Source organism: Melozone crissalis, unplaced genomic scaffold (assembly GCF_028551555.1).
Source record: "Melozone crissalis strain CALT ecotype California unplaced genomic scaffold, PUWL_Pcris_2 ptg000036l_1, whole genome shotgun sequence".
In the NCBI taxonomy this organism is placed as follows: domain Eukaryota; kingdom Metazoa; phylum Chordata; class Aves; order Passeriformes; family Passerellidae; genus Melozone; species Melozone crissalis.
In genome coordinates this window covers 21,944,894-21,970,085 of record NW_026535814.1, presented here as the reverse complement: position 1 = coordinate 21,970,085, position 25,192 = coordinate 21,944,894, and the positions used below count along the sequence as shown (strand labels likewise).

At 48.9% G+C, this 25,192-nt stretch overlaps 3 protein-coding genes across 3 annotated transcripts in view; all 3 read left to right on the top strand.

Annotated features, from left to right (window-relative positions):
- The first annotated feature begins 2,350 nt into the window (after positions 1 to 2,350).
- LOC128941573 (cilia- and flagella-associated protein 53-like) lies at positions 2,351 to 16,504 on the top strand. Its single transcript, XM_054283410.1, has 7 exons — positions 2,351 to 2,455; positions 3,870 to 4,099; positions 6,320 to 6,496; positions 12,047 to 12,350; positions 15,130 to 15,348; positions 16,318 to 16,446; positions 16,496 to 16,504. The coding sequence occupies exons 1-7, from the start codon at positions 2,351 to 2,353 to the stop codon at positions 16,502 to 16,504; spliced, it is 1,173 nt and encodes a 390-aa protein (XP_054139385.1).
- Positions 16,452 to 18,822, top strand: LOC128941687 (cilia- and flagella-associated protein 53-like). The gene is made up of 3 exons (XM_054283575.1): positions 16,452 to 16,534; positions 16,972 to 17,074; positions 18,466 to 18,822. The coding sequence occupies exons 1-3, from the start codon at positions 16,522 to 16,524 to the stop codon at positions 18,686 to 18,688; spliced, it is 339 nt and encodes a 112-aa protein (XP_054139550.1). The 5' UTR covers positions 16,452 to 16,521; the 3' UTR covers positions 18,689 to 18,822.
- A 6,031-nt stretch (positions 18,823 to 24,853) lies between these two features.
- MYO5B (myosin VB) overlaps positions 24,854 to 25,192 on the top strand; it is a 144,451-nt gene continuing 144,112 nt past the window's right edge. The window contains exon 1 of the mRNA XM_054283409.1: positions 24,854 to 24,989. Coding sequence (XP_054139384.1) covers positions 24,854 to 24,989 — 136 coding nt within the window. The remainder of the gene's footprint in view (positions 24,990 to 25,192) is intronic.

The window sequence follows — 25,192 nt, the reverse complement described above, 5'->3', positions numbered from 1 at the left end:
TCCCTGGGATAATTTTTTTCAACTTGCTATCAGCCAAGCTAATGTGATTATGCACAAGAAAGCAAAGTTCTTGGCAGTGTATGTGTGTGTGTTCCAGAGCTTCAAAGCTTCAGCAACAGCTTTTTCCCACAACTCCTTTGCGGGCAATGAGCTTGAAGCAATCACTGATGCACAGCCAATGTTTTACTTCCCATTTTCCTCCAGCCCAGGCAAGTCTGGAGCCTGGCATCAGCAGGATGTGCTGCAGGAGGTCTCTGTGACAGTCCTGACCTGGGAGCTGTGGGTTCGCTCCGCTCCATCACCTGTGGGCACAGAGAACCCATTCTTGTCATTAGATCTATTTCACAGAGTCACAGAAGGGTTTGGGTTGGGAAAGACCTTAAAGCCTATCCTGTTCCAGGCCCTGCCATGGGCAGGGACAGCTCCCACTGTCCCAGGCTGCTCCCAGCCCCATCCAGCCTGGCCTGGGGCACTGCCAGGGATCCAGGGGCAGCCACAGCTGCTCTGGGCACCCTGGGCCAGGGCCTGCCCACCCTCCCAGCCAGCAATTCCTAATTCCCAATGTGCCAAAATCTGTGCCTGCCCTCTGGCAGTGGGAGCCATTGCCTGGCTGCTGTCCCTGCCTGCCTTGTCCCCAGGGGCTGTGCAGCTCTCCTGGAGCCCCTGCAGGCCCTGGCAGGGGCTCTGAGGTGTCCCTGGAGCTTCTCTTGTGCAGCTGAACAGCCCCAGCTGTGCCAGGCTAGCTCCATAAGATAAGTCATTAACCTAAATCCTTTCCATTCCTGTGCCAACCTGTCCCCACTGATGCCCCAGCACTGGTACCCGGGGCTGCACTCTGTGGTCCCTGATGCCATGCGCGGTGGGGACGGGGCTCCTTGTGGCTCCCTTCCGACTCAGGATATGTTATGATTCCATGATCAAAGAACACCCCTTCTTCAGAAACTTTTAGGTATTCCGCATTGTGCCACATGGGCGGCAGAGCTGCCCACAGAGGGCAGTGGCAGTGCAGGAGCTGAGGAGGCGCCGGGCTGTGGCTCGGGGTGCTGCGGTGTGGTGGGTTCGGAATTACAGCGGCAGTGCTGGATCATCCTGAAGGTCTCTTCCAGCTCTGACAGTCCCCTGACCTCGGGACACCCCTCAGCGCCCCCAGCCGGCCGGGATACCCCTCAGCGCCTCCTCCATGCCAGGACATCCCTCAGCTCCCCCGCCATGCCGGGACACCTCTCAGGGCCTCCTCCATGCCAGGACATCTCTCAGCGCCCTTGCCATGCCAGGACATCCCTCAATGCCTCTGCCATGCCAGGACAGCCCTCAGTGCCCCTGCCATATTGGACATCCCTCAGCGCCCCCGTCATGTCAGGACAACTCTCAGTGTCCCCCGGCCTGCCAGGACACCCCTCAGGGCCCCCGCCATGCCAGACACCCCTCAGCTCCCCTGCCATGCTGGGACATCCCTCAGTGCCCCTGCCATGCTGAACACACCTCAGTGCCCTCACCACGCCAGGACATTCCTTCAGTGCCCCCGGCCTGCCAGGACACCCTTCAGCTCCCTCACCACGCCAGGACATCCCTCAGCTCGCTCACCACGCCAGGACACCTCTCAGCTGCCCCACCACGCCGCACATCCCTCAGCGCCCCCGCCATGCCGGACACCCTTCAGCTCCCCCACCACGCCAGGACATCCCTCAGTGCCCCCGGCCTGCCAGGACACCCCTCAGTGCCCCCGCCACGCCAGTGTCAAAAATAGGCTAGAAACTGTTGTAAAATAGTTAATTGTTAGTTGTTAATAGTTAATTGTTAATTGTTAATTGGTAATTGTTAAGCATGTACTGTTAGTTTAGTTATTGTTTGTAAAAGGGCTTAAAAGGGTAGTTATAAGAAATACGGTACTCAACATACCGTATTATACCTAAGCAAAGTGCACCACCCTCCCAAGCTGAATGAGCCAGCCTGGACAGAACTGTAAAGGGCAAATCAGGAGCCTTAAACCATCATGCAAATGAAAGGATCCCAACAGAAACCAATCCAGAGGGACAAAAAAAGTGATCCGGTGAGTGTGTGCCGCTCCACCTGGAACATCGGGTACATAGCTGCTCAAGAAGACGGAGCGCCGGCGCTGCAGCATCCTCGACGGGAACGCTCCTGCTTGACCCGTGGGCTCCCATGCTTTAGGCCTTTTTATTATAATAAATGCTAAAATCACTTTAGTACCGGGAGTGTGGTCCCTTTTTTAACACCGGGACACCTTCAGCACCCCATCCATGCTGGACACCCCTCAGCGCCCCCGCCGCCATGATGCCACTTCCGTCCCGCGCGCGTCCCCTCAGCAACGGCGGCGCTTCCATCCGCCATGGCGGCGCGGCCCCCGCCCCGTCCCCAGCCCCCTCACTGCTCTCACACGCAGAGGCGCCGGGAGTTCACCGGCTGCGGGCCGCTGCCGGGCGAAGTGGCGGTGGTGAGGGGCCACACCGGGGCTGCTGTGCTCCAGGGAGCTGCGGGGACGTGGGGGTCGAGCCCCAGAGCGGGGCCGGCTGAAGCGGGACCCTCTGGGAGCAGCTGGGAGGGGTCCCGGAGAGCCCGGTGCTGTGTTTGAATGTCCTGGGGAGCCCGGTGTTGTGTGAGAGCTCCCGGGGAGCCCGGTGCTGTGTTTGAAGGTCCCGGGGAGCCCGGTGCTGTGTTTGAAGGTCCTGGGGAGCCCGGGTGCTGTGTGAGAGATCCCGGAGAGCCCGGTGCTGTGTGAGGGCTCCAGGGGAGCCCGGTGCTGTGTGAGGGGTCCTGAGGAGCCCGGTTCTGTGTAAGGGGTCCCAGGGAGCCCGGTGGTGTGTTTGAAGGTCCTGGGGAACATGGTGCTGTGTGAGAGCTCCCAGGGAGCCCGGTGCTGTGTGAGGGGTCCCAGGGAGCCCGGTTCTGTGTGAGGGGTCCCAGGGAGCCCGGTGCTGTGTTTGAAGGTCCTGAGGAGCCTGGTGTTGTGTTTGGGGGTTCTGGGGAGCCTGGTGCTGTGTGAGGGGTCCTGGGGAGCCCGGTGTTGTGTTTGGGGGTCCCGGGGAGCTTTGTGTGAGGGGTCCTGGACAGCCCAGTGCTGTGTGAGAGCCCCCAGGGAGCCTGGTGCTGTGTGAGGAGTCCTGGGGAGCCTGGTGATCTTTTTGGGGGTTCTGAGGAGCCTGGTGCTGTGTTAGGGGGTCCTGGGGAGCCTGATGCTATGGGGGTGTAGGCAGGGCTTGTCTAATTTAAGAGGAATTTCTTCACAGAAAAGACGTTCAGGCCTTGGAAGGGTCTGCCCAGGGAGGTGTTGGAGTCCCTATCCTTGGAGGTGTCCAAGGAAGGATGGGACATGGCACTCAGTGCCCTGGGCTGGGTGACAAGGCGGGGACTTGATGATCCTGGGGTTCTTTTCCAGCCTCAGTGATTCTGAGATGACCCCATAATTACCGTGAACTCATCCTTTGGTATTAGGTACTTGCACAGTCATGAATTCAACTGAAAAACACTCAAACTTTTCACCCATGAATGTTTTGTGTTGGAAGGCACCTTAAAGCTCATCCAGTGCCACCCCTGCCATGGGCCGGGACAATTTCCACTACCCCAGGTTGCTCCAAGCCCCATCCAGCCTGGCCTTGGACACTTCCAGGGATCCAGGAACAGCCACAGCTTCTCTGGGAAACCTGTGTGGGTGCCTCACCACTGTCACAAAGAAGAATTTTTTCCTACATTTAGCCTAAATTTTCCCTCTTTCACTCTGTTCCCATTTCCCTTGTCCTGTCACTACAATTCCTGATGAAGTCCCTCTCTGGATTCACTGTAGGCCCCTTCACATCCTTGGAAGGGTGCTACGAGGTCTCCACGCTTTCTCCATTTCCTTTCTCTCGCAGCTAGCCAAGCCCACTAAGAGAGACCTGTTCGAAGAGACGATTTTGGCCGAGAGGGCGCTGGAGGAGGAGCAGCGTGAGTATGAACGTGACCTGCGGATGCTCCGCCACTACCGCAATGTCTCCGACTGGCACAAGGGCGGCGAGGAGAAATGGATGCAGCGCGCTGCCGAGAGGAAGGTCCGGGCCACGCTGCAGCAGTACCTGAAGGAGATCGAAGTGAGGAGAGAGAGGTAGCAAACAAGTAGCCAGTGCAGCGCCCCTGCTGTTTTCGGTGTGGGCTCAGAGAGCCCGGCACCCGTGACATGTGTTCACATACAGTAACTGTGTAGCCGAGGTGGCATTTGGAGCCTCCTGTCTGCCACAGACAAGCACAGAAGTAGTGGCATAGCACTTTCATTGCTTGATTTTTAAAGAAGTTGAAGAGTACCTTGATACAGTCATGAAATGATGGAATGGTTTGGGTTGGAAGGGACCTTAAAGCTCATCTTGCTCCAAGCACCCCGGCAGGGACACCTCCCGCCAGACCAGGTTGCCCCAAGCCTTGTCCAAACTGGGTCATTTCCAAAGGTGGGGCACAGAATCATAGAATTCTAGGGTGGATGGGCTTATCTAGTTCCATCCACCCTGTCGTGGACATTCACAGTTTCTCTGGGTAGCAAAGTGTCAGAAATTCTCTCAGTTCAGTGTCACTGAGGGTTTTGTTGCAAACTCATCAAGCTGATGCTTAGCTCCTACAAATAACACTTTGCGGCACAGTCAGCTGAAAAAATTAAAATTTTCCAGAAGTCTTCAAAAATATTAAAGGTGAAGCACATTGCTGCCATGTAAAGAACATAATTATGCTGTACTGATCTTTGGAAAAAATATTGTGATTTAATTTCTCAGTTACTGTTTCATGTCAAGTGACTTTGTAGCTGTGAAGGTCATCAGTTTGGTTAGAAACTGTTTGCTTAGAAACTGTCCTGGTCTAATGTGCCTTCAGAGGAATTGCACATGGTTCCACAGAAGCACTGGGGTTAGAAGGAACCTCCTGAGATGATCTGGTCCAACCCTGGAGTCACTGGAGCAGGGTGTCCAGGAGTGTGTGTCCATTTGGGTTTTGCTTGTCTCCACACATGGAGACTGAATCACCTCTGTGAGCATCGTGTCCAATATCTCACCCCACTCACAGTAAAAAGAAAAATGCATGTTTTCTTCTGTTCATTTGGAATTTCATGTGGTTTAATTTGTGGCCCCTTGTCCCACCACTGAGCACTACTGAGGAGTAGATGTCTGTCTTTCCTGCATTCCCTCCCTTCAGGAGTTTAGGTGCATTGCTAAGATCCCTCTCTGCCTTCTCTTCTCCAGGCTGGACAATCCCTGCTGTCTCAGGAGAGAAGGAACTTTAGGAGAGGTGCTCCTGTTGGGAGAGGTGCTGCAGTCCCTCAGTGTCCCTCCACTGTCACCCTTTGCTGAGGCCGTGTCCTTGCGGTGCTGCAGAGCCCGGAGCTGGAGCCAGCGCTCCACTGGGGTCTCAGCAGTGCCGGGAGGAAGGATGCCCTCCGTGGGCCTGCTCGCAGTGCTGCTCCTCCCGCAGCCCGAGCTGCCAGAGGCTTTCTTTGCCACAAGGGTGCATCATTGGCCTGTGCTCAGCTTGTCTGCCGGGACCCCAGGGCCCTTTCTGCTGAGACCCTGTGGTGTATTGGCTGAAATCAGTGATTTCTGGATTCTGCAGCCCCAGATTTCTCACTGCTGGGATTAACAGAGAAGTAAATTGTGATGTGTTTAAAAACTGCCTATTTGACATAATTTTCTCATCAAAGATATTTCAGGATGAAGTGTTCTGCAGAGTGATGCAAAAATATCAAGAGGTCATTTGAGAGAAAATGCAATTATAGATGCATAGAGGAGGGAGGGCATCAGGGAAAGGTTTTTCCCCCAGAGAGTTGTGGGGAACTGACCAGGCTCCCCGAGGCTGCCAGAGCTCCAGGAGCATTTGAACAGCACTGCCAGGGATGCCCAGGGTGGGATTGTTGGGGTGTCTGTAGGGCCAGGAGCTGGACTGGGTGATCCTTGGGGGACCCACAGCTCAGGGTGTTCTGTGGGTCTGTGCTGAAAGATAACCATAGCGCAAAATCTAATTGTTATCAGCTGGTGACAAATGTAGTCCGAGAAATAGAATAATTTGATGAATGGGGAACTGAAGTCATAAAGCAGCTTTGAAAGTGAGTTTGTAAAATCAGGAGTTTAGAGTGTGCCTGGACAGGATCACTCATGTTGTGCTGTAAGATTCCCTTGATGGACACAACACGAATGATCCCTGAGTTAAAATTTGATGTTCACTTCTCTGACATTTGTAAGAGGTGTTAAAAGGAGCCCAGTACCCACTTTCTGTTAATAGCAAATAGACGAAAACTTTGTCCTTCGACTGAAGGACTGATTTAGCCTTTATTCAAATGTTTTCATTACAGGCTCCGTGACTTTCTGGAGGCAGAGGAGAGCAGGCACCTTGCTGAGGTGAATGCACTTGATGAGGAAAAGGCACAGCAGAAAGAAGCAAACTTGAAGGAACAAGCAAAATTACTGAAGGAGAAGAGGGAGCAAGAAAGACTGCGAGTCGTGGCTGAAAAACGAGAGCAACAGTTCAGGTATTGCCATAGAAATATCTTATAAAAGAGAATTTGCCCAAAGTAAATATAGAGACATTTTAAAAAGAAGGTGGCAATAATAAACTGAGGAAGGTAAGATGAAAGTGGTTGAAACAGTAAGACAGAAAAAGTCAGAGTAGTTAATTCTTGCAAGTGTAGTGTGTCCTCCTTGTTGCGCATGAGCATCCCTGCATTTCCACCTGCCAAGTCAACCCTTTTTGTAATTCCTGTTCCAGCTTTGTACTGTTGGAGTGAACAGGCTACAGGGAAGGTTAATTTGGCCTAAATCAAGCTTACTAAGATAATATGCCAATAAAGATTCCTGAAACGTAAGATTGTCCAAACAGACAGTGTTTTTTATTTATTGCATACTTTTCAAGAGTAGCAGCTGCAGCTAAGGGTTTAATGCAGCCTGAAGTTCAGTGCCAAGTCTTCTTGACTGAAAGCAGTAACTTGCAGGAACTTACTAGGACCTGAGGCCTTGGCATGAAGTCTGCCTTGTCCCATTCTTGTAAATCTGGTTTTCCGAGGGAGGGATGAAAGAAAAAATAATAATGTTATTTAATTGTGATTATTTGAAGTGTCTTTCCCAGTCTCCCACGGTACTGTGAAATCTACAACACCTGCTTCTCAGTGTGCCCAGGCTGGGGATAAAAATCAACATTGGCTCTTACTTGTGCATAACCACTAATTAACTAATTCCACAGGTAAATATTTGTTAAAATGTGGGGTTTATTGACTTGGACAGGTGTTAGAAGTGCATACACTGCCTAACTTCACCTGGTGGTTTGAAAATGTGGCCCTTGCTTTTTAGAGCTTCTGGTTTGTTCTCTATGTATCACACAAAGTGGTTGAAACTCACTTTTAAAATAATTTGGAGGGGATGCTGCTGGAGTGCATTTTATTTTGTACCTGTACCTTGTTTTACACGTAGGTAAGTCTAAGTAATGGTAACTTCATATTCACTGGGAATCTGCATTCCGGTTCTATTCAAACTTCATCAAAATCAGGACAGTTACAGGAACCTAAAGTCAGTCCCAAACAGGCTTATCCTGCCCTGTCAGCTGAGCTGCACCCCAGCCTCTACTGACTTTAATTAGGTTCTCATTGATCAGAGTGGGAATTTAGCACATATGCAGATTCCTGTTCAGATGTCTAATTTTAGATATTTTAATTGCAAAATGAATCACGCCACTGAACTGCATCATCTGGTGACATATACTTGAACTTCCATGCTGTAGTTGCCTGTCCTAATGTCTCAGGTCCTTTGTCTTCCTAGTGTAGCCCTGTTGATCTATGGCTCACTCAGTCTCATGGGAATATTTCATCCGATTATTGTCCTTTTACCTTTCCCACTCTGCTCTGGGATCTAAGCCATATTCACACCACACAGAATCCTGTTAAAAAGTGTTGTTGAAGCTTTACTGTTGGTGTTCTGCTGGCTGCACGTTTCAGAGGATTTAGAGGCAGAGAAACCATCTCTCCTCACAGCTGTTGTGGGTGGCAGTCTTGGTGTATCTGCATCTATTTGTCTTGTTTAAGGAGTCCCAGGTATGCTTTTTTTTAGCTGTTAGATGTTACTCTTCCTCCTAAACCATTCTGGTCTAGGCAGAGATCAGGGAGCAGGATTTGCTGCTCAGGAGACCAACACTTACTGAAAATCCACAAGCAGGAGTCTGTAATTGTGTCATACCCTGTCCTCTGGAGCAATGGCCTCCGACCTTCTGACTGCACCCCCCTGGATGTAAAAACTTTTAACATTCACCTCAATATGTTTATTTATCAACTATATAAATATGTAATAATATACTGTACTGATATATCCTGTACATTATAAAACATATGCACAAATAGAAATTAAAAAGGATGAGGTAAAGATTAAATAAATGCCATTTTTTACTTTTTAATGTTATTTATCAATGGTATAAAACATATTCTCTTCCTGCACACCTGCCCCCCTTTGGAGATGATTACTCCAGGGCACACCCAGGAGCCCTGGAAAGTAGCAGGTGGATACACACATGATTTTCTGATTCTCTTTCTTTGCCTGTGGATTTTCAACTCTTTTGAATATCTTTCTGAAACCTGATACAGACTAATTTGTATTTCCTTTAACTCCAAGCAAGGTGCTCCAGGCATGGATTCTCAAACCTTGAGGTATAGGAGCACCTACCCTGTCAGACATTATTCCAGAGCATTTTTTATTTTTTATGGCTGGTTGCCATGGCCTGAGGGTACAGGTGTAACAGCTTCTCAGTAGCAATGTCAACCAGGAGGAGTCCTTTGTCACAAGGTGACAGAGGGGACAAGGCTTGGACCATGGGAATCCTGCTGGAATTCATTTTCATGGAGGGCTACACCTTGTCTGAGAAAAGACTCAGCCAGTGCTAGCCTGAGGGCATGTTCATCATTGGTAACTTAAAAGAAAACTGCAATGTCTTAAAATTTGCATAAAACACAGATCACATCCTCTTTCTTGTGGTAACATCAGAAGCATCCATATGGGGTATGATGTTATCCCAGCAATATTGTGCTGCAGCCATAAAATGAATGAATAACTGGGGAGGTTCCGTCTTTGGGAAGTAGCCACATCCAGGCACAGTTTTAATGTTAAGAAGCTTAGGATAGCAAAGTGAGGAAGAAAACCTGCCATCTGGGGGAGCAGATGTTTATGGGTTGGTGTAAAAGCTGCTTTGAGGGAATTATTTTGATAAAATCAAGCAATTACAGGGTTATTTTATATTAAAATTCTAACAATGCTGAACATAATTAACTTCTACTCCCCCGTGGGAATTCAATAAATATCAGATTGGTTTATAATCACAGAAAAGAATAACTAGTTCTTTATTCCTTCAATGCTGACAGAACCTTGAACCCATTGTGTTAAGGTAATATAGTGATTGATAATTGTAAGATGTAGAATCTTAATTATAGCAAGATTTAGAGTCTTAATAATAGCATGTTTCCCTCACAACATTTGAGAAATATGTTTTTCATGAAGACTAATTAGTGCTGTGGTCTTTCATCACCACTAACTCCCGCCCAGGAGATGAAAGATAGATTCCAGTGGTGAAATGTAAGAAAACCATCAATGAGGTAGTACATTTGATGACCTGCTGGGAGCAGGGGTGCTCCTTGGAATGCGCCATGGCTCATCCCTGTGCTGCTTTCTGCTATTATTGCTGGGTTAAACAGTGGTCAGGGGGTTCCTGTCTCGTCCAAGAGGTAAAACAACCATCCCTTTTCACCAGCCTCCACTGGCACTGAACTACAGCATCTCATCATGGAATGCTTTGGATTGGAAGGGGCCTTCAAAGTCGTCTTTATTATGGGCAGGGACACCTTCCACTGTCCCAGGCTGCTCCAAGCCCCATCCAGCCTGGCCTGGGACACTGCCAGGGCCTACCCACCCTCCCAGCCAGCAATTCCTAATTCCCAATGTGCCAAAATCTGTGCCTGCCCTCTGGCAGTGGGAGCCATTGCCTGGCTGCTGTCCCTGCCTGCCTTGTCCCCAGGGGCTGTGCAGCTCTCCTGGAGCCCCTGCAGGCCCTGGCAGGGGCTCTGAGGTGTCCCTGGAGCTTCTCTGGTGCAGCTGAGCAGCCCCAGCTGTGCCAGGCTGGCTCCAGAGCAGAGGGGCTCCAGCCCTGGCAGCAGCTCCGTGGCCTCCTCTGCACTGGCTGCAGCAGCTCCAGCTCCTTGTGCTGCTGGAGCCAGGGCTGGGGCAGCTCTGCAGGTGGGCTCTCACCTGAGCCCAGGGGCACAGGGGCAGGATCCCCCTGCCCTGCTGCCCACGCTGGGGATCAGCCCAGGACAGGGGGTTCAGGCTGGGGCAGGTTCAACAAAGAGCAAGCAGAATGGAAATGTTTTCACAGCAGTGCTGCCCCTTTTGCTGTTTGTGTCAGTGCCCTTCACCTTTCAGCACAGGCTCCATGGCACTGGGTGCTTTAGCCAAGAGGATGAACAGAGAGATTTCCTTGTCCCCAGGGAAATGTGAGGCAGCGACTGTTGAATGGCAGCAGGGAGAAAATGTGGTGAGACCTTTGCTCTGAAAATTAAATAACTACCCTGATATGGAGATTGGTAATAGCATTGAGGTAATTGTCTGATGAATATTTAATATTTTTTTACACAGGATAGTCAGCTACAGCTTGTGTAGTGTCATGGTATTTCGCATTGTGCAGGTAACTACTGCTGCTGTCAAGTTGTTCATGATTCAGGCTGTGATATCTTCCGTGAATTCCTAAACACCTTTGCAATAATCTGCATAGATAGTTTCATTCAGCATGAAATTGTGAGCTATCTTTTCACTTCACAGCATTCACATGTGTCTGTCACACATCCTCAGACTTACACATCCTTCACACTTGCTGGTCTTCACCTTTGTCTGCCAGTTTCACATTCTGACTTAATGAAAATCTATATCCTGTTTATAGAACAGAATTAAAGTGCCTGCAGATTGTTCAAATTAAATAATGTTTGATGGCATGTGTTGATCTCAACAGTGCTTTGTTTGCAAAAGTAAAAGCAGAATCTGTAATTAGTGTTCTTCAACTGAAGATAAATTACCTCTTTATATGCAACTCAGTTGCAGACAGTAAATGAAAATTGAAAGCTGCATTACTTGTTTGACTTTCTACCTTCTCCAGGCTTTTATTGTGACTTGTCTGAATTATCCCATAGAACTTCACTTTAAAAATTAATAAATTTCTAGTGGTTCTTGCTCAACCGTGTAACCCACATTTCCACGGTCACAGTATTTTCTGAATATGAATGAGCTTTCAGGTGACTTACCAACCTATTCTGTCTTCATTTGAATAGAGACCAACCTACATGTTTGAATAAGTGTAGCATGCATATGTTTTATGTGTTAATAAAAGGTATATATGCACACAACCCCCTACGTCCCAGCTATATGTAGAGTACACCTTGTGTATGCAATGTGTGGATGCATTGTGTGTTCATTTACACTCACAGAATATCCCAAGTTGGAAGGGATCCCCAAGGATCACCTTGGAAGGGACCCACCAGGATCACCCATTCCAGCCCCTGCCCTGCACAGACCCCCAGCAGCCCCACCCTGGGCATCCCTGGCAGCGCTGTCCAAAGGCTGCTGGAGCTCTGGCAGCCTCGGGGCTGTGCCCATCCCTGGGGAGCCTGGGCAGTGCCAGCACCCTCTGGGGAAGAGCCTTTCCCTGAGATCCCACCCAAACCCCCCTGGCACAGCTCCAGCCATTCTCTCTGGATCCTGTCCCTGTCACAGGGAGCAGAGATCACTGCTGCCTCTTCCTTTCCCCTTGTGAGGAGGTTGATTCAGGCCTTTTTTACAAATTCAAATCCTTCAGCTCATTCATGTCAAAACCTCCATCAAATCAGGCTCTCTGTGGTGCCTTAAGTTCCACAAGGAATCAATGTCAGACCAGGGGTATAATTGGTGTCTGGGGTTGCTGTGTTTTGAGCAGTGATGAGCTGAGAGCCTTCATTCACCGCACACCTCCAGACCTGCTTATTGTTTTGAGACTTTTTTAAAAAAACTTTTACGTTGCCTTCCAGAAACCGATGTCACGAGTATCGCGAACACTGTAAAAAACTGAGTGAGAAGGAGCTGGTTGACTGCCAGCTGGCCCAGCAGGCTCTGAAGGAGATGCTGAAAGAGGAAGAGAAGATGCAGGAGCGGGAGTTGGAAGAGATTTGTGAGAAGGAACAGCTGGCTAAGGACCAGGAAGCGGAGCTGAAGGCGCAGGAGGCGGCAGCGCGGATCCGGGAGATGGTGGATGTGCTTGATGCCCAGGTGGCCGTGCATGCCGCTCGCAGGGAGGAGAAGAAGCAGGAGATCAGACAGGAGGCTGAAAGGATGGTAATTTCCACAGTGCTCTGCACTCAGGCTTGGGCAGAAGGCCCTTCTAATGATAGGCTTACTAACATTTAAACTAATCCATACCTTATTTGTATCTTTACTGATACCATTAGTATCTGAGCCTGTGCTGTTGAGCTAAGCCTCTTTTCAGAGCTGTGGCAAAGGCATTCTGGTTTACAGAGGGAAATACTTCTTTTGAAACTCGGCATTCTAAAGGGTTTTGGCACTCAGCCTCTCAAAGGCATTGTGGGAAATGGAAACATTTTAAAGCTTTTGCCAAATACCTTTGTTGCTTTTTGATTTCCAGTTTCCTGGAGGATAGCAGGGCAATCTTGTTTCCCAGCTGAAATATTTATTTTATATATATTTTTAAAGCAAATTAGCAAGCAGCACTTAAGCTCTCTTGCCTGTTAGAGCTGCCTGCTGTTGAGCTCACATCACAGGAGGCATTTGGCTACCTTGGCCCAACTGCTCAGCCACTACCTTCTATTTTCATCATTCTTATCCATCTCTCCTGCTGTAGTTTTGCTGGCTTTAGTGTGGCTTGCTAGTTCAGTATTCTATGTTGACTTTGACTTATGGGAGGCTATTTAGCTCAGACTCAATCTTCATTTTGCAGCTGTTTACATGTAGAGGCTGAATGATCACTCAGGATACTCTGTTAGACACTGGAAGCTGGTGCTGGCATCATATATGCTTCCCCATTTTATAAAAATGAGACAATAATGAATCTAAAGCTCTGAAAATGCTGGCTGTGAAAATATTCCAAGCTAGACCAATTTTTTGCTTATTTAAAAACATGTAGAACAGAATTATTTTCTTGTAACAACTTCTAAGGCACTGCCAAACCTCCCAGGCAAAGAATGCTGTTCCTTAACTGGCCTTTTCAGAAAAGCACTATTAGAATAGAAGGCTCTGCATCTTCCCCTGGAGACAGCAGCCTGGGGCTCTGTCAAGGAGATACATTTCTAGTGAAGTGGTTGAGTCTCTGAAAAAAAAGAGCTTTCTTTGAAGGAGAGTTTCTGTATGGAAAATGCAATCTGATCCATTCTGAGCAGAAGAGGGATGTGGCAGATGGTCTCATTACAAGTTTTTCATTGCAGGCTGGTAGCCCCTAATGACCAGGAGTATCATCTGGGTGAATGGGCAGCTAAGTGTGCATAAAGGTTTCTCCTAGCCGTTGCTATAAAAATAGAATATTTAGTGAAGGAAAACTTGTACCTTTGGCAGGGTAGACCACATGTGTGCACCAGGATATCTCAGAAGTGGATGACAAAGCAGGGACAGCAATTTTTGCTTTAGCTACATTACCTACATTAGCTGCCTTCCTTCTTTGTCCTATTTGTGCCTTAAAGAATTGTGATTTCTTGGAAAGTGATTGACTTCATGTTATCCCGACTGTAGTATCAAGAGTTTCTGCCATAGCACTTTGATCCTGGCTTGCAGAAGGGTGGTTGGTAAACACTTCTTTGCACATCTGTGGCATTGTGTTACCCCAGTGAACAATCTTTCATGGATCCCATCCTTGGCTGCTCTCACACAGCTTCACTGATGTCAGAATTCATCCAGAGACAGGTGCCAACTTGCACAGCTGACTGCTAACTATTTCTGCTTTCTTTCCACCTTTGCTGTTCAAAGATGTTTGGATTTGTAATGCTATTCCTCAAATTATATATATATTGAGTTTCAAAGCTGTTTCACCAGCTTCTGAAAGTGAATTTGACAGTTCAGGCAGTTATAAAGTCAGCTTTGGCTCTGAAATACTGCAAGAACCCGTGGGTGCTTTATGTCCAGAATAAAAAGGGATATTTGTTAGGGAGTGCAGCTTCTGCTTCCCTATGGAAAGATTAGACATGCTGTTTATGACAAATCTGCTAAGGCATTTTTAAAGACTCATTCACATTACAAAAGAGACATTTAATTTAAAAACAGGTTAACAAAAAAGTGTGTGCCTTAGAGACAGCTGAAGCATGATTTCTGAGATAATACAATGCTAATGATGGTCACGCACTGTGTTATGACTATATTTCAGTGCAGTTGTGCTTATACACTTATTCAGTTGTCCAGAAATTATGCTTATGAATTACTTAATGATGCTACTTTTGAAATTTTTTTGTGGCTAAATAATCTTGAATACACAAATACTTATTTGATCTCAAATATGCATTTCCGATCTGTCATTGTTTCTTTTTTAAGAACTTAGTTTCACTGCATGTATTTTCAATATAAGGTGGAATATAAAGTTCTTTCCAATACGAAGTGGGATGATTTGAAACGATGAAAATTCAGTAAGTGCCCATCAGAACACAAAGATACAATCACTGACTTGTAGCAGCCTTATGACTGGTAGAGATGCTGTGCTCTGAACACCCAACACAGGCAGACGACACATAATATCTACAGAAAAAGCAGGAACACATGGCCCTGTTATTTGTCAGTGCTTATGGCTGTGTATGAACACCTGGATATAGATCAAAAATGCTGCAATGATACTGATTTCCCTAAAGAGATTACTCTGTCTATCTGTCTGAAACATTTGTAAAATACCAGGCACAATCCCGTTTTTATATTGAATTGCATGTGATGGTTACCGATAAAAATCCTGAATTCTAGTGAAAGATATGCCAAAATGTTCAGGCTTTACCAGGTCTAGTGGATGACACTAATTCTGTGTTGCCAGCAAGGCTTTCTCTTCACTATTGCAATAAACTAACTATAGACAGCGCTTAATTTGAAGTTACACAGCGATTTTACAAGCTGGCTGCTTTTATCCATGTAGGAAAAAGAGCTGCACCAGTTCAGGAAAGAAAATGAAGACCTTGAGAGGAAGAAGCTGTATCAGCAGAAGAAATGCAGGGAGACGTTGCTCAAAGCAGTGCAGGACAGGCAGAAGCATCTTGATGCAGAAAAACAAATTCAACTTGCTGAAGAGAAGGCGGCCTTGGAAAATGATTTGGAGGACACCGACAAGGAATATGAGAAGATAAGAAATAAAAAAGTAAGGTGTTTCATGGTGAGCTTGTGGGGTTCTGTGGCCCTGTGAGCTGCACAGGGTAACAGAGAACAGACACAAGCCCTTCTCCCTGAATGAGATAATTCTTTTCTTGAGCAGCCTGCTGCCTCTCCTCCTGCCAGCACCCTGCAGCTCTGCAGAAGCCCATTAGCTGTTAAAACCACAGCACTTTAAAGCCTGCTTTGCAACCAGCAAGGCTACCAGGCTGGATAAATGAAGTGAGGGCTCTCAGGAAGTCCTGGAATTCTGTCCCTCCATGCTGATTTCATTGTGTATAAATCACCTGAGCTTTATCATCCTTACACTGCACGGACATAATAGAGGCTGGAAAACTATTTTTTGTTTCATGGACCTGATGTAGTATTTGTAACTGCAGAAGAAAGGAAATATTTAATGTAATTAATGAATACTAAAAAACTTAAATTATTTAAAAACAATATATAGATAGATGCAAACTCTCATGTTTTATTTCTTGGAGATGCAGTGAATCAGTGGATGTGTCTGTGATTTCCTGAAGTTAAAACAAGTAGATTGTCCAACTTCAGAATGCAAATGACTCTCAGGATATTTAGGACACACGAGAGAGTGGTTAGAAGCTCTTGTAGGTTAGGAAACTTGTCTCAACTCAGTGTTAGACCTTGCTGCAAAATTACAGGAAGTGATATATATTATATTACATTATTATATTTAATGCAGGTGATACTGGAGTAGCCTGGTCAGGTGTGGAAAGTCTGTAAAATGGGTGTGTTGTAGGCAGCTGAGCTGCTGTGGGTAAAGGGATCACTCTGCATTTGCCCGGTAGAGGATTCTGAGCAGTCTTTGCTGTGGCAGGTTTTGGAACGGTCTCTGGGCTCCCAGCTCCCACACTGTCTGTGAACCACCACTTTTCTTCAGGGTTTGAAAGGCTTTTTTGAACTAATGTACTCATATCTGCAAACGTCTGTGTGTTTGCAGCGAACGCTGTTGAAGGAGCAACTTTCTTACCTGGATCATCTGGCTGAACAGCTGAGGAAGGAGAAGGAGCAAGAAAGAGAGGATGAGCAGATCTTCAAGGAAGAGAGGGATAAGATGTGGGCCGAGAGGGTTGAGAAACAGAAACGAGAGAGGGAAGCTCGGTCTAGCACGCTGAGAGATGTCCTGATTGCAAGGCAGACGCAGATGGAGGAGAAGTGTAAGTGGTTGAACACACGTCTGGGCAGAGGCAGCTCAACACCCTGCTGCTGGGAACAGCACTGCCCCAGCACACACTGTGTGACAGAGTGGACAGCAATGCGACCCTCCCTGAGCCTGTTCCCAAAATGCACTCCTACAGCATTCCTTGCACTGATTCCCCATTGCCATCACCACAGCAAAGCCTAGTAAAGTGAGGATTGCATGGGCAAACGGTCATTGCTATTGTGTGCAGCCCTGAATGTGAAATCTATCCAGGTCTGAGTGGATGAAAAATAAATAAGCTGGGAATACCCTTGCTGTTGTTTGTGTGGCACTTCAGAAACAACAAAACTCAAACCTATTATTTAGGCTACTTAGCCCAAATGCAGTCTCACTGGCCCTTCAAGCTCAACAGAGCTGTTACTTTCTAAAAGGATTTCTGGTTTTGTTTTCCAGTGCAGAAAAAAGAAGAGAGGAAAATAGAGATTGCTGCAGAGAAGAAGGCAATGGCTGAAGCAGTCAGAAAATTTGAATATGAGGAAGAGGAAGAACGTAAAAGGTATTTTTCTTCTATGTCATCAGGTCATTTCTTTGCAGACCAATCTTTTAAACTTGTGAGAGAGCTGATTATTGTTTTCTGATAACTCTAGAGCACTGGGTGGACTTCTTTCTATTTAGAGGAGATTTTTCACCATGTACCTTATCAGTTCCAAACTGCCCAAGAGCAGACTTGTGATGCTGCAGCTGGTATTAAGTCATTAATTCTGACCTCAGAAGATAGTGGTACATATCCCTGTGTTGGTGTTTTTAATCATCATGTGACTTACATCAATCGTATTTCCTAAGCACATCCCCTCATACTGTGAGCTGTTGTTACAAGTGACTGGGGAGGAGGGCTAATGGAAGGTTTGTTTGTTCCTGCCCCAGGAGAGCAAGTGTGTCCGGGCTTATTGCTAAACCCCACCCACAGACATCCCTTGAACGATCCTGTGTCAGCCACCAAAACACCCGGCTGCAGCACGTAACCCCGGCTGCACAGGGCTCTCCCTAGTGCCTCTGGATGAGCAGAGCCTTACACGCAGTAGCTGGAATGTTCCTCTGGGTGTCATGCAAAGTCTTGGGCAAAGGACCTTATCTCACTCACTTCCCTTTTGTACTCCTGCCCTTTCTCCTCTCCTGTCCGTGGGACACAAGTAGCTCCTTCCCGAGCCGGTGTCTGTTGTGTTCTCTGAGGGCTGTATTGGGAACAACCTCCTGGCTGTGGCAGAAGTGTCACCCTTGTGAAGGAAACACGCTGGGCTCCAGCTGGGATATGCTCCACTTAGCAGAGATGGCACTCAGCAGTGTCAGGAAGGGTTTGTGGCTCAGCTCTGTTGAGTTAGTGCACAAGTGCTGACTACTCTGCTGGCATTCAAGTGTCTGACTCCTGCTCCAGAAGGGCCTGAGCACGTAAGGCTTCCTCTGCTTCTCCAGAGGGGACTGAAAGCAGCACACGAGTCCTGAGGTGCAGTGGAAGATTGATTTCTCCTGACAGCCACTTGCAGCAATATCAGTGCAGCAGGGAGTTGTTCTCAGCAGGAGGGTGAGGATGGGTGTCAGCAGCAGCATGAGCCCGAGCCAGGGATGGACTGAGACCCAGCACCCCCATCCTCTATCCTCTCACCACGGCTGGGAGGGCATGCTGATTACACGGAGTTGTTCTTTCCCTCTTTCTGATAAAACACCAGTTTTACAGTCTGCTTTTTAGGACACAACAGAGTGCAGTTAACTCTCTGCAGAACATAAGGTTAGCACGCAGTGTATGGTTAATAGTGGCAGTTATTTACTGCTAAAAGGAGCTTTGAATGGTTCTTTGGTCTAAGCTCGAATGCTAGCAGATTACATAATAATAATAATGTTTATCCTTTTTGCCCACACTGCTTAAATAACCTATTCATTTGGCATTTCCAGAAAAGCACAGAAGGCCAAAGAGTACAGGGACCAGCTCACAACTCAAATTGCCTATCAACAGTTGCTCCAAAAAGCTGAAGAAGAGAAGAGGAAGAAAGAAGAGGAATCAAATATGGAAGCAGAGAGACAGTACCAAGAACAGATACAGTTCATTCAGTCAATGACCTACAAGTTTGAAGTAAAGCCCCCCACTGCAGAAAAGGCACTAAGGCCTGCCTCTTAAGGGCATCTCTTACTTTGGTATTTTAGCTCACTCAGTTGCCTTTTAAAACATTTTCTTAGGATGCTTATGCCTGACTTGAGTTGGAAGAACCCTCTCCACTGTGATACTCAAAACATTTAATTGGAAATTACAAGAAACATAGTATTTTAAAGTTTATTTTTCCCCCATGGTTTTTTTTTTACAAATCTGATCCAATCCAAAGTGCTTGACATTTTAATTCAAGAATACTGTCTGCCCTCTACAACATAATGGTGTATTATTGTGACATGAACAAAGCACAGGTATTCTTTTTAATCTGCAAAAAGAAAAAATGTAGAAAACTTTCAGTAAACCTTTATTAAAATGCCTTTTAAACTGAAAACATTTGCAAAAATATTTTGTTTGTATTTAGATACCAAGTATAAAACTCTGAATGTATTTTACTGTAGGGTGAACATTAAAAAGCCGATATTCTTTTGCAAGATTCTGGTGTCTGTTGAGTGATCTGTGGAATACTGGATCTCAAGTCTGCTTGGGCAGAACTAAGTCTGCAGGGCTGAAGTTAGAGGTGTCTTGTAAAGAGGTTTATTCTCTGTAAATTTCTCTACAATGACACCTCTGCCTCTCTGGGCTTCCTTGGATCACCACACTGAACACATGGAATGGGGGCAGGAGCACACCATAATTAAGACAGCAGCACAGAAGCTGGCTGGATGTCCCCAGGGAGGTGCTGGTGGCAGTGGGGAGCAGGGACACCTCACTCTGTCCCCACACCAGCTTGGCCCTGCTGCAGGAGGAGCAGTGGGGCACATGAGGAGCATGGCTAGGGGTGACCCAGCTGCTCCCCACGGGGCTGCCCCTGACCTGCTCCTTGCTATGCATTTCTTTAGTTTTTCCTCTGTCCTATTCAGAGGAGGGGAGCGAAGAACCCATGTAAAACCTCTCATCCTTTCCTGCTCACAGACTTGGTGGCATTTGGAAATGTTTTATGTTCTTTTTTCATTTTTCAATATGAGTCTTTGCTGCTGCTGCTGCTTATCTGCAGCTGTTTCTCTCTCCTTCAGCCTTTCAGCTTCTGCCATCTTTCCTCCAGCTCCTGCTTTTTCACCCTTTTTCCCAAAACTTCCTTACTTACAAACAAAACTTCCTGAGTCACCAGGTGGGAGAGAGACACTGGAACTGTTTCCATCCTGGCAGGAAGTCAGACAGACCAGAGCAGTGCCTCTCAAGGCTTGTTCCTTGGATTCCCCAGATCCAAACAGGGATTGTCCTACAGGTACTGAGGAAGGAAGCTTCCAGAAAGGTGAAGCTTCAGGCTGGGAGAGGTAGGCTGGCAGCCAGGACATCGAGCCCTTTTCAGCAGCCATCTCCAAAGCTGCACAGCGGACATCAGAGCTGTCCTGTTTTGCAGGTGGGAAAGACCATCCCAGACAAAGGAAATAGTTTCATTAGTGCAGAGAGCTGAGGTAGTCACAGGTCTGTGCTCCCACCACGGAGTCAAATTGGCAGAATGATTAAGAGATTAATTTCCTGGTCTGCCACAGACTCCTGGAGTAGCCCGTGCAAGCAATGTAGATTTTCCTTTACTATTGTGACCTCCCTTTGAAAAATGAAGATAATAGCACATCCAGAATTCCAGGATTAATTAAAGCATGTTATTAAAGGCTGTGACATTTGTTGGGTACACCCGATATGAGAGATAAAAAAAATACCACATTGGTGAGCTTTGTGAATTCAAGTCATCCAGAACCATAATAAATCTCCTTTTCTAATAAAATAATAACTCAGAAGAGGTGGTCAGAGCTATCAAACATTTATAGAGTGTCTGAGCTCCTGCTCCTGGAGGCAAATTTCCTCTGCAACGAACATGAGGTCTGCACAAGATTAAAAGAAGTTTGCCTTCAACAGGAGAGAATTCCCATGGGATAACGGGCAGCTAAACTCTCCTGAGACAAAGCTGTTGGTGGGTGAGCGCGTTGCTGGGGCTGAGCCCTTTGCTGCCAAGAGCTTTACAGGATTCAGGTTGGTCCAGAACAACTGGTGAGGCTGGCTGGGTCAGAGCCTCCTCGAGAGGCTCCTTCTCGCTGCCCCCGACAGATGAGCGATGCAGTTAGAGCGATTTTCTCTCTCAAGACTGAAGGGTTTCCTTAATCCTGCAGATTTCCGTCTTCTTCCAGCTTCTTGGATCTCCTTGCAGTAAACTGGGTAAATAGGGCACCAAGCAGAACGTTCTGCAAAGCTTGGTGGTGCCTTTGCCTGCCTCGGGCCAGTGCTCAGGTTACACCTCTGGCTTACAGGTCACCAGGCAGTAATGAGCCAAACACAGCTGGAATTGTGGCTTGCAGGTGCCAAACACAGCTGGAATTGTGGCTTGCAGGTGCCGGGAAAGCCTCCTGAGCATTAGCTGCTGCTCCTGAAATCCTGTGGCATTTCCTGCCCCAGTGAGCAATCCTGCAGGCAAACCAGCAATTAAACCTGGAGTGCAGGGATGCCACTGGTGAGGGAAGCAGCCTGGCCCAGGCTTGAGCTTGCCCTGCACCAGGGCTCTGAGCCACACAGAGACAGAACCAGTGGCATTTAGAAACCTGGCAGTCACAGCCTCTTCACTTAGACACGTACCAGGGCTCTGCAAAATATTCTTCCCAGTATTTTTAATTAAATTTGTCATGGTGACAGAGGAAGAGCAGAGGTGTGGAGCGTGTGGGCGACTTGCCTGTGGCAGGGCTGGGAATGCCAGTCCCTGATCACATCATCCCAGGCTCACTCCAGAGTTTGAGTCCTCAGCATCTCCCAAGGCTTTAAGACTTTTCTACATGCACGCATCTGCTTACCAGGGCTTTTATACCAACCCCAGGGCTTTCCATGGTGGTGTTTTTGGCCACACACAAGATGATGAGCTCTGGAGTGGTTCCCCGTGCCCTGTGGCACAATGCTGGCTTGGTCCCTACTCCCTGGGGCTGGGCTGCAGGGCTCTGGACAGAATCTATTTGCTGGAATGTTAATTATTCATTTCTTTATCACCTGGAATAATTTATCATTGCTTTAATCCAGGCTGCCGAAACAGCCCATGCAGCCACATCCACGGTACTGTGACATGGTGACTTCTGTGAGGCATAGGAAGAGTGAAATCCAGATTTGAGGTCTTTGGGACATCTTTGCATGCAAAAATTCAGGACCTGGGGTTGCACTTAACAACAGCCAGCTCTGTTCTGATGACATTTAGAGCTGTCAGAATTGATGCTCCTCGCTGGCTGTGCCATCACCTGTCCATCCATCCATCCATCCATCTGCTCCTGGGGTCTCCATGTGTCACTATGACACAGGGACAAGGGCAGGACCTTAAAATGAACTCCAACCCATCCTGTGCATGTAAAGAATCCACTGGCTGTGCTTAAAGGGGAAAACCCCCGGTATTTAGTTAATTTTCACCTCAAAATGCCCTCTATGTGAATGCAAGAGGAGGTACAATAAACTGCTATTTAAGAGCTGGTGCCTGTTAAACTTGATCAACACAAGTTTTGATTCCCAAGTGGGAAGAAGCTTCTGTCTCCTGGAGGAGACAATTTCCAGCAACTCAGCAGTTAGAATGTACTTCAGGGATTCTGTATGTATTTTGGGGTTTTCAGTTTCTGAGTTTAATTAAAGTTTTAGATTAATGGAGAATCGCATGTGACACCAGCTGGTGTTCCACGGGAACGCCTGTGCTTTGCCTCGGGGCTATCACTGCTACCCCAGCTTCACTGAAAGCTTTGCTTCTAATTCCACCAGTGCTCCACGTTTTGTTTCCGCAGTTGATTTAATGAAATGAGAGGAGCAAGTTTTGTTTGCCTGACTAAGCTCTCTTGGAGGCTTTGCAGGGATTATGCTGTCAAATTTTCCCAGGGCATTTTCTAGACATGGTGCAGTTTTTTTCCTCCCCTCCCTTCCTCCTCCCCAGACTCCCCCCAGAGCCACCTGCAATATTTTTTTGGTTCATCAAGGACATCAGAGCTGGAAAAGAGAGGTATCTGCAATGCTGGCTGTCCTTCCACCACATCAGCACTGCTCCCTGCCAGGCCCTGGGGTGGAAGAGGGAAAATGTGGCAGGGGGGAAGAGTTTTATCCTGCAGGGGACAAGGAGCGGAGTGCGAGATGCCACCAGCGATCACTGTGAGGAAAGGCTGTGGGTGCCTGTGAGCGGCACAGCCCGAAACCGGGGCGGGAGGGATCCCAGTGACGGAGCAAACACCGGTGACAGGGAGCAGGATCGCTGAGCGGGCTTCTGCCTCCTCGGTTAATATGCAAAATACCTCGAACGATAAAGAATAGCAGTAGTGGTTAATTAGGAGCGCTTTGCATTTCACTCTGCTTCCCAGGCTCCGAAAGTGCCGTCTAAGCATGAATTGCAGAACAGGGTGCTCCCGTGGGATGGAGGGAAGCAGCACAGCCAGGATTGACGGGCTGGGATCAATTTTTGGCTGTTGCTGTGGAAGTTGGAATTCCTGCCCTCGGTGTAGGAGTGGCACACAAGCAGCGCCCAGGAGCGGTGGTGCTGCTGGGACCCCAAGCGCACCTGCAGGCAGAAGACAGAGCAAAGCCTATCCCTGGCGCACTTCTCGAGCTGATTTCCAGTGGGGTCAGGAGGGCAATGCTCCTGTCCCGGGAACAGGTGTGTCCTGGCAAAGGACGTCTCAGCGATGCCGTCCCTCACTCCTCAAAGCGTGGGGGATCCCTAGAGCCCGGTGGGCGATGGAAGACCCGAAAACCACCAAGGGCCACCTGCTTGGGGCTTAATTACTCTTGGTCTGTGAGAAAGGGAGATGGATAAAAGGCAAAACCCTTCCAAACGCAGCACCAACTTGCGCTGCCGGGGGGACCCTGCCCGGGGGGCGCCGGAGGTGGGCGGGATGGGGATGCCGAGGGCCGCGGGGTAAAGCGGCTGGGAAGAAAAAATATTTATTAAAAAGAGCAATTTTTTTCCTTTCCTTTTTTTTTTTTTTTGATTAAGTAAAAGAAATGATAATAATAAAAGCCGAGCCGTGGAAGCCGAAGGGAGCTGGGCCGAGCCTCCCCATACCTGAGCGGGGCGCGGCGGAGGCGGAGCGGCGCTGCTGCCTCCTCCTCCTCCTCCTCCTCCTTCTTCTCCTTCTCCTCCTCCTCCTGCTGCTGCCGCTCCCTTCGCTTCCCGTGCCCGCGCCCGGCCGGCCGAGGCGGGTGTAAAGGTCGGAGCGCCGGTGCGCCGGAGCGTCCGTGTGTCCGTGCGGCGGTCGGTCCGGCCGCCCGCCGCCCCCATGCTCCGCGCCTAGCGCCGCCCGCCCCGGCCATGTCCGCCGCGCAGCTCTACACCAAGGTGAGCGGGGAGGGCGCGGGGGGCTCTGCGGGCGCCTCTCCGAGCTCCCCCTGCCCTCGGGGGGGACCCGTTCCCGGCCCGGAAGGGGCCCCGCAACTTTCCCGCAGGTGCGCGGGATGCGGAGCGGCATCCCCGCCGTGTCCCCGCGGCCCCGGACCCCTCCCGGACCCCTCCCGGACCCCTCCCGAGCCCCCGGAGTTCCACCCTGCCGGCTCTCCGCGCTGCAGGGCGGACTTCGCCCGGACTTCGCGGCGGCGGCCTCGCCCTCCGTGCGCTCGGTCACCTGCGCGGCCAAAACCCTCCCAGCCTGCCCAGACCCCCGGGATAATCCGGCTCTGCTCTATTCCTGCCCTGCTCGATTCCTAAAGCCCGGGCCGGAGGGGCAGGAAGGTGCGGAATCACAGGAGCGCAGAGCGAGTGCCCGAACTCACCGAAACGCTTCCGCGGTGTCCGGTTTCCAGAGCCCTTTTTGTTCCACAAGTCCTGGATGAGATCCCTTGGCAGGGGCGCGATGAGACGCGCCCGCTTCCTCATGGCAGCCAGGGAAGGTGGCACGGCTGGTGGCCTGGCCGGGCACCGCGCCCCGACCGGCCCCACGCTTCCCTTGCTCTTAAAAAGCGATCGTGGTGGTAAATGTGAGACTCAGGTGCTCTGTTTAAAACAGAGCCTGAGGTCTGGACTAGAAAAACAGTTTCCGCTCTGGTTTTAATTTTTTTTTGGTTATTTTGTGTCTGTGGGGTACTCGGGTAACCCCAGCCCTTGGGCTGTGGATGCCTCCCACACAGTTCGGGGCTTTCCGCTCCCTTTCCCCGCGGGAGTTTGTGTCCGGAGAGATCTGTGCCGATTGACCTGTCCCGATGAAAGAGCTCTCGCAGGCCGTGCGAGACCCGCCTGGCTCGGAGCGCTCTGATGGGGAGAGAGCCCTCTCGCCGCGCTCTGCATCCGCCGGGGCTGCTCGGGGGCAGCCGCGCTCCGGGAATGCCAAAACCATCGGTACCGCCGGGCAGGGGCTCACCGGGAGCGGCGCTTGGCTTCGGAAAAGGCTTTGCTGCGTGGCAGTGTCAGCATCATCTGTTGTCATAATGGGAGTTTTAGTGGTTTGGGCTCTCCCTGTGGCCGTGGTCAGCTCGTGGAGGTGCTGCCAGATTGGCACCAGAATCACTTTGTGTCCCCCAGGCTTAACTTTGCTGCAGATT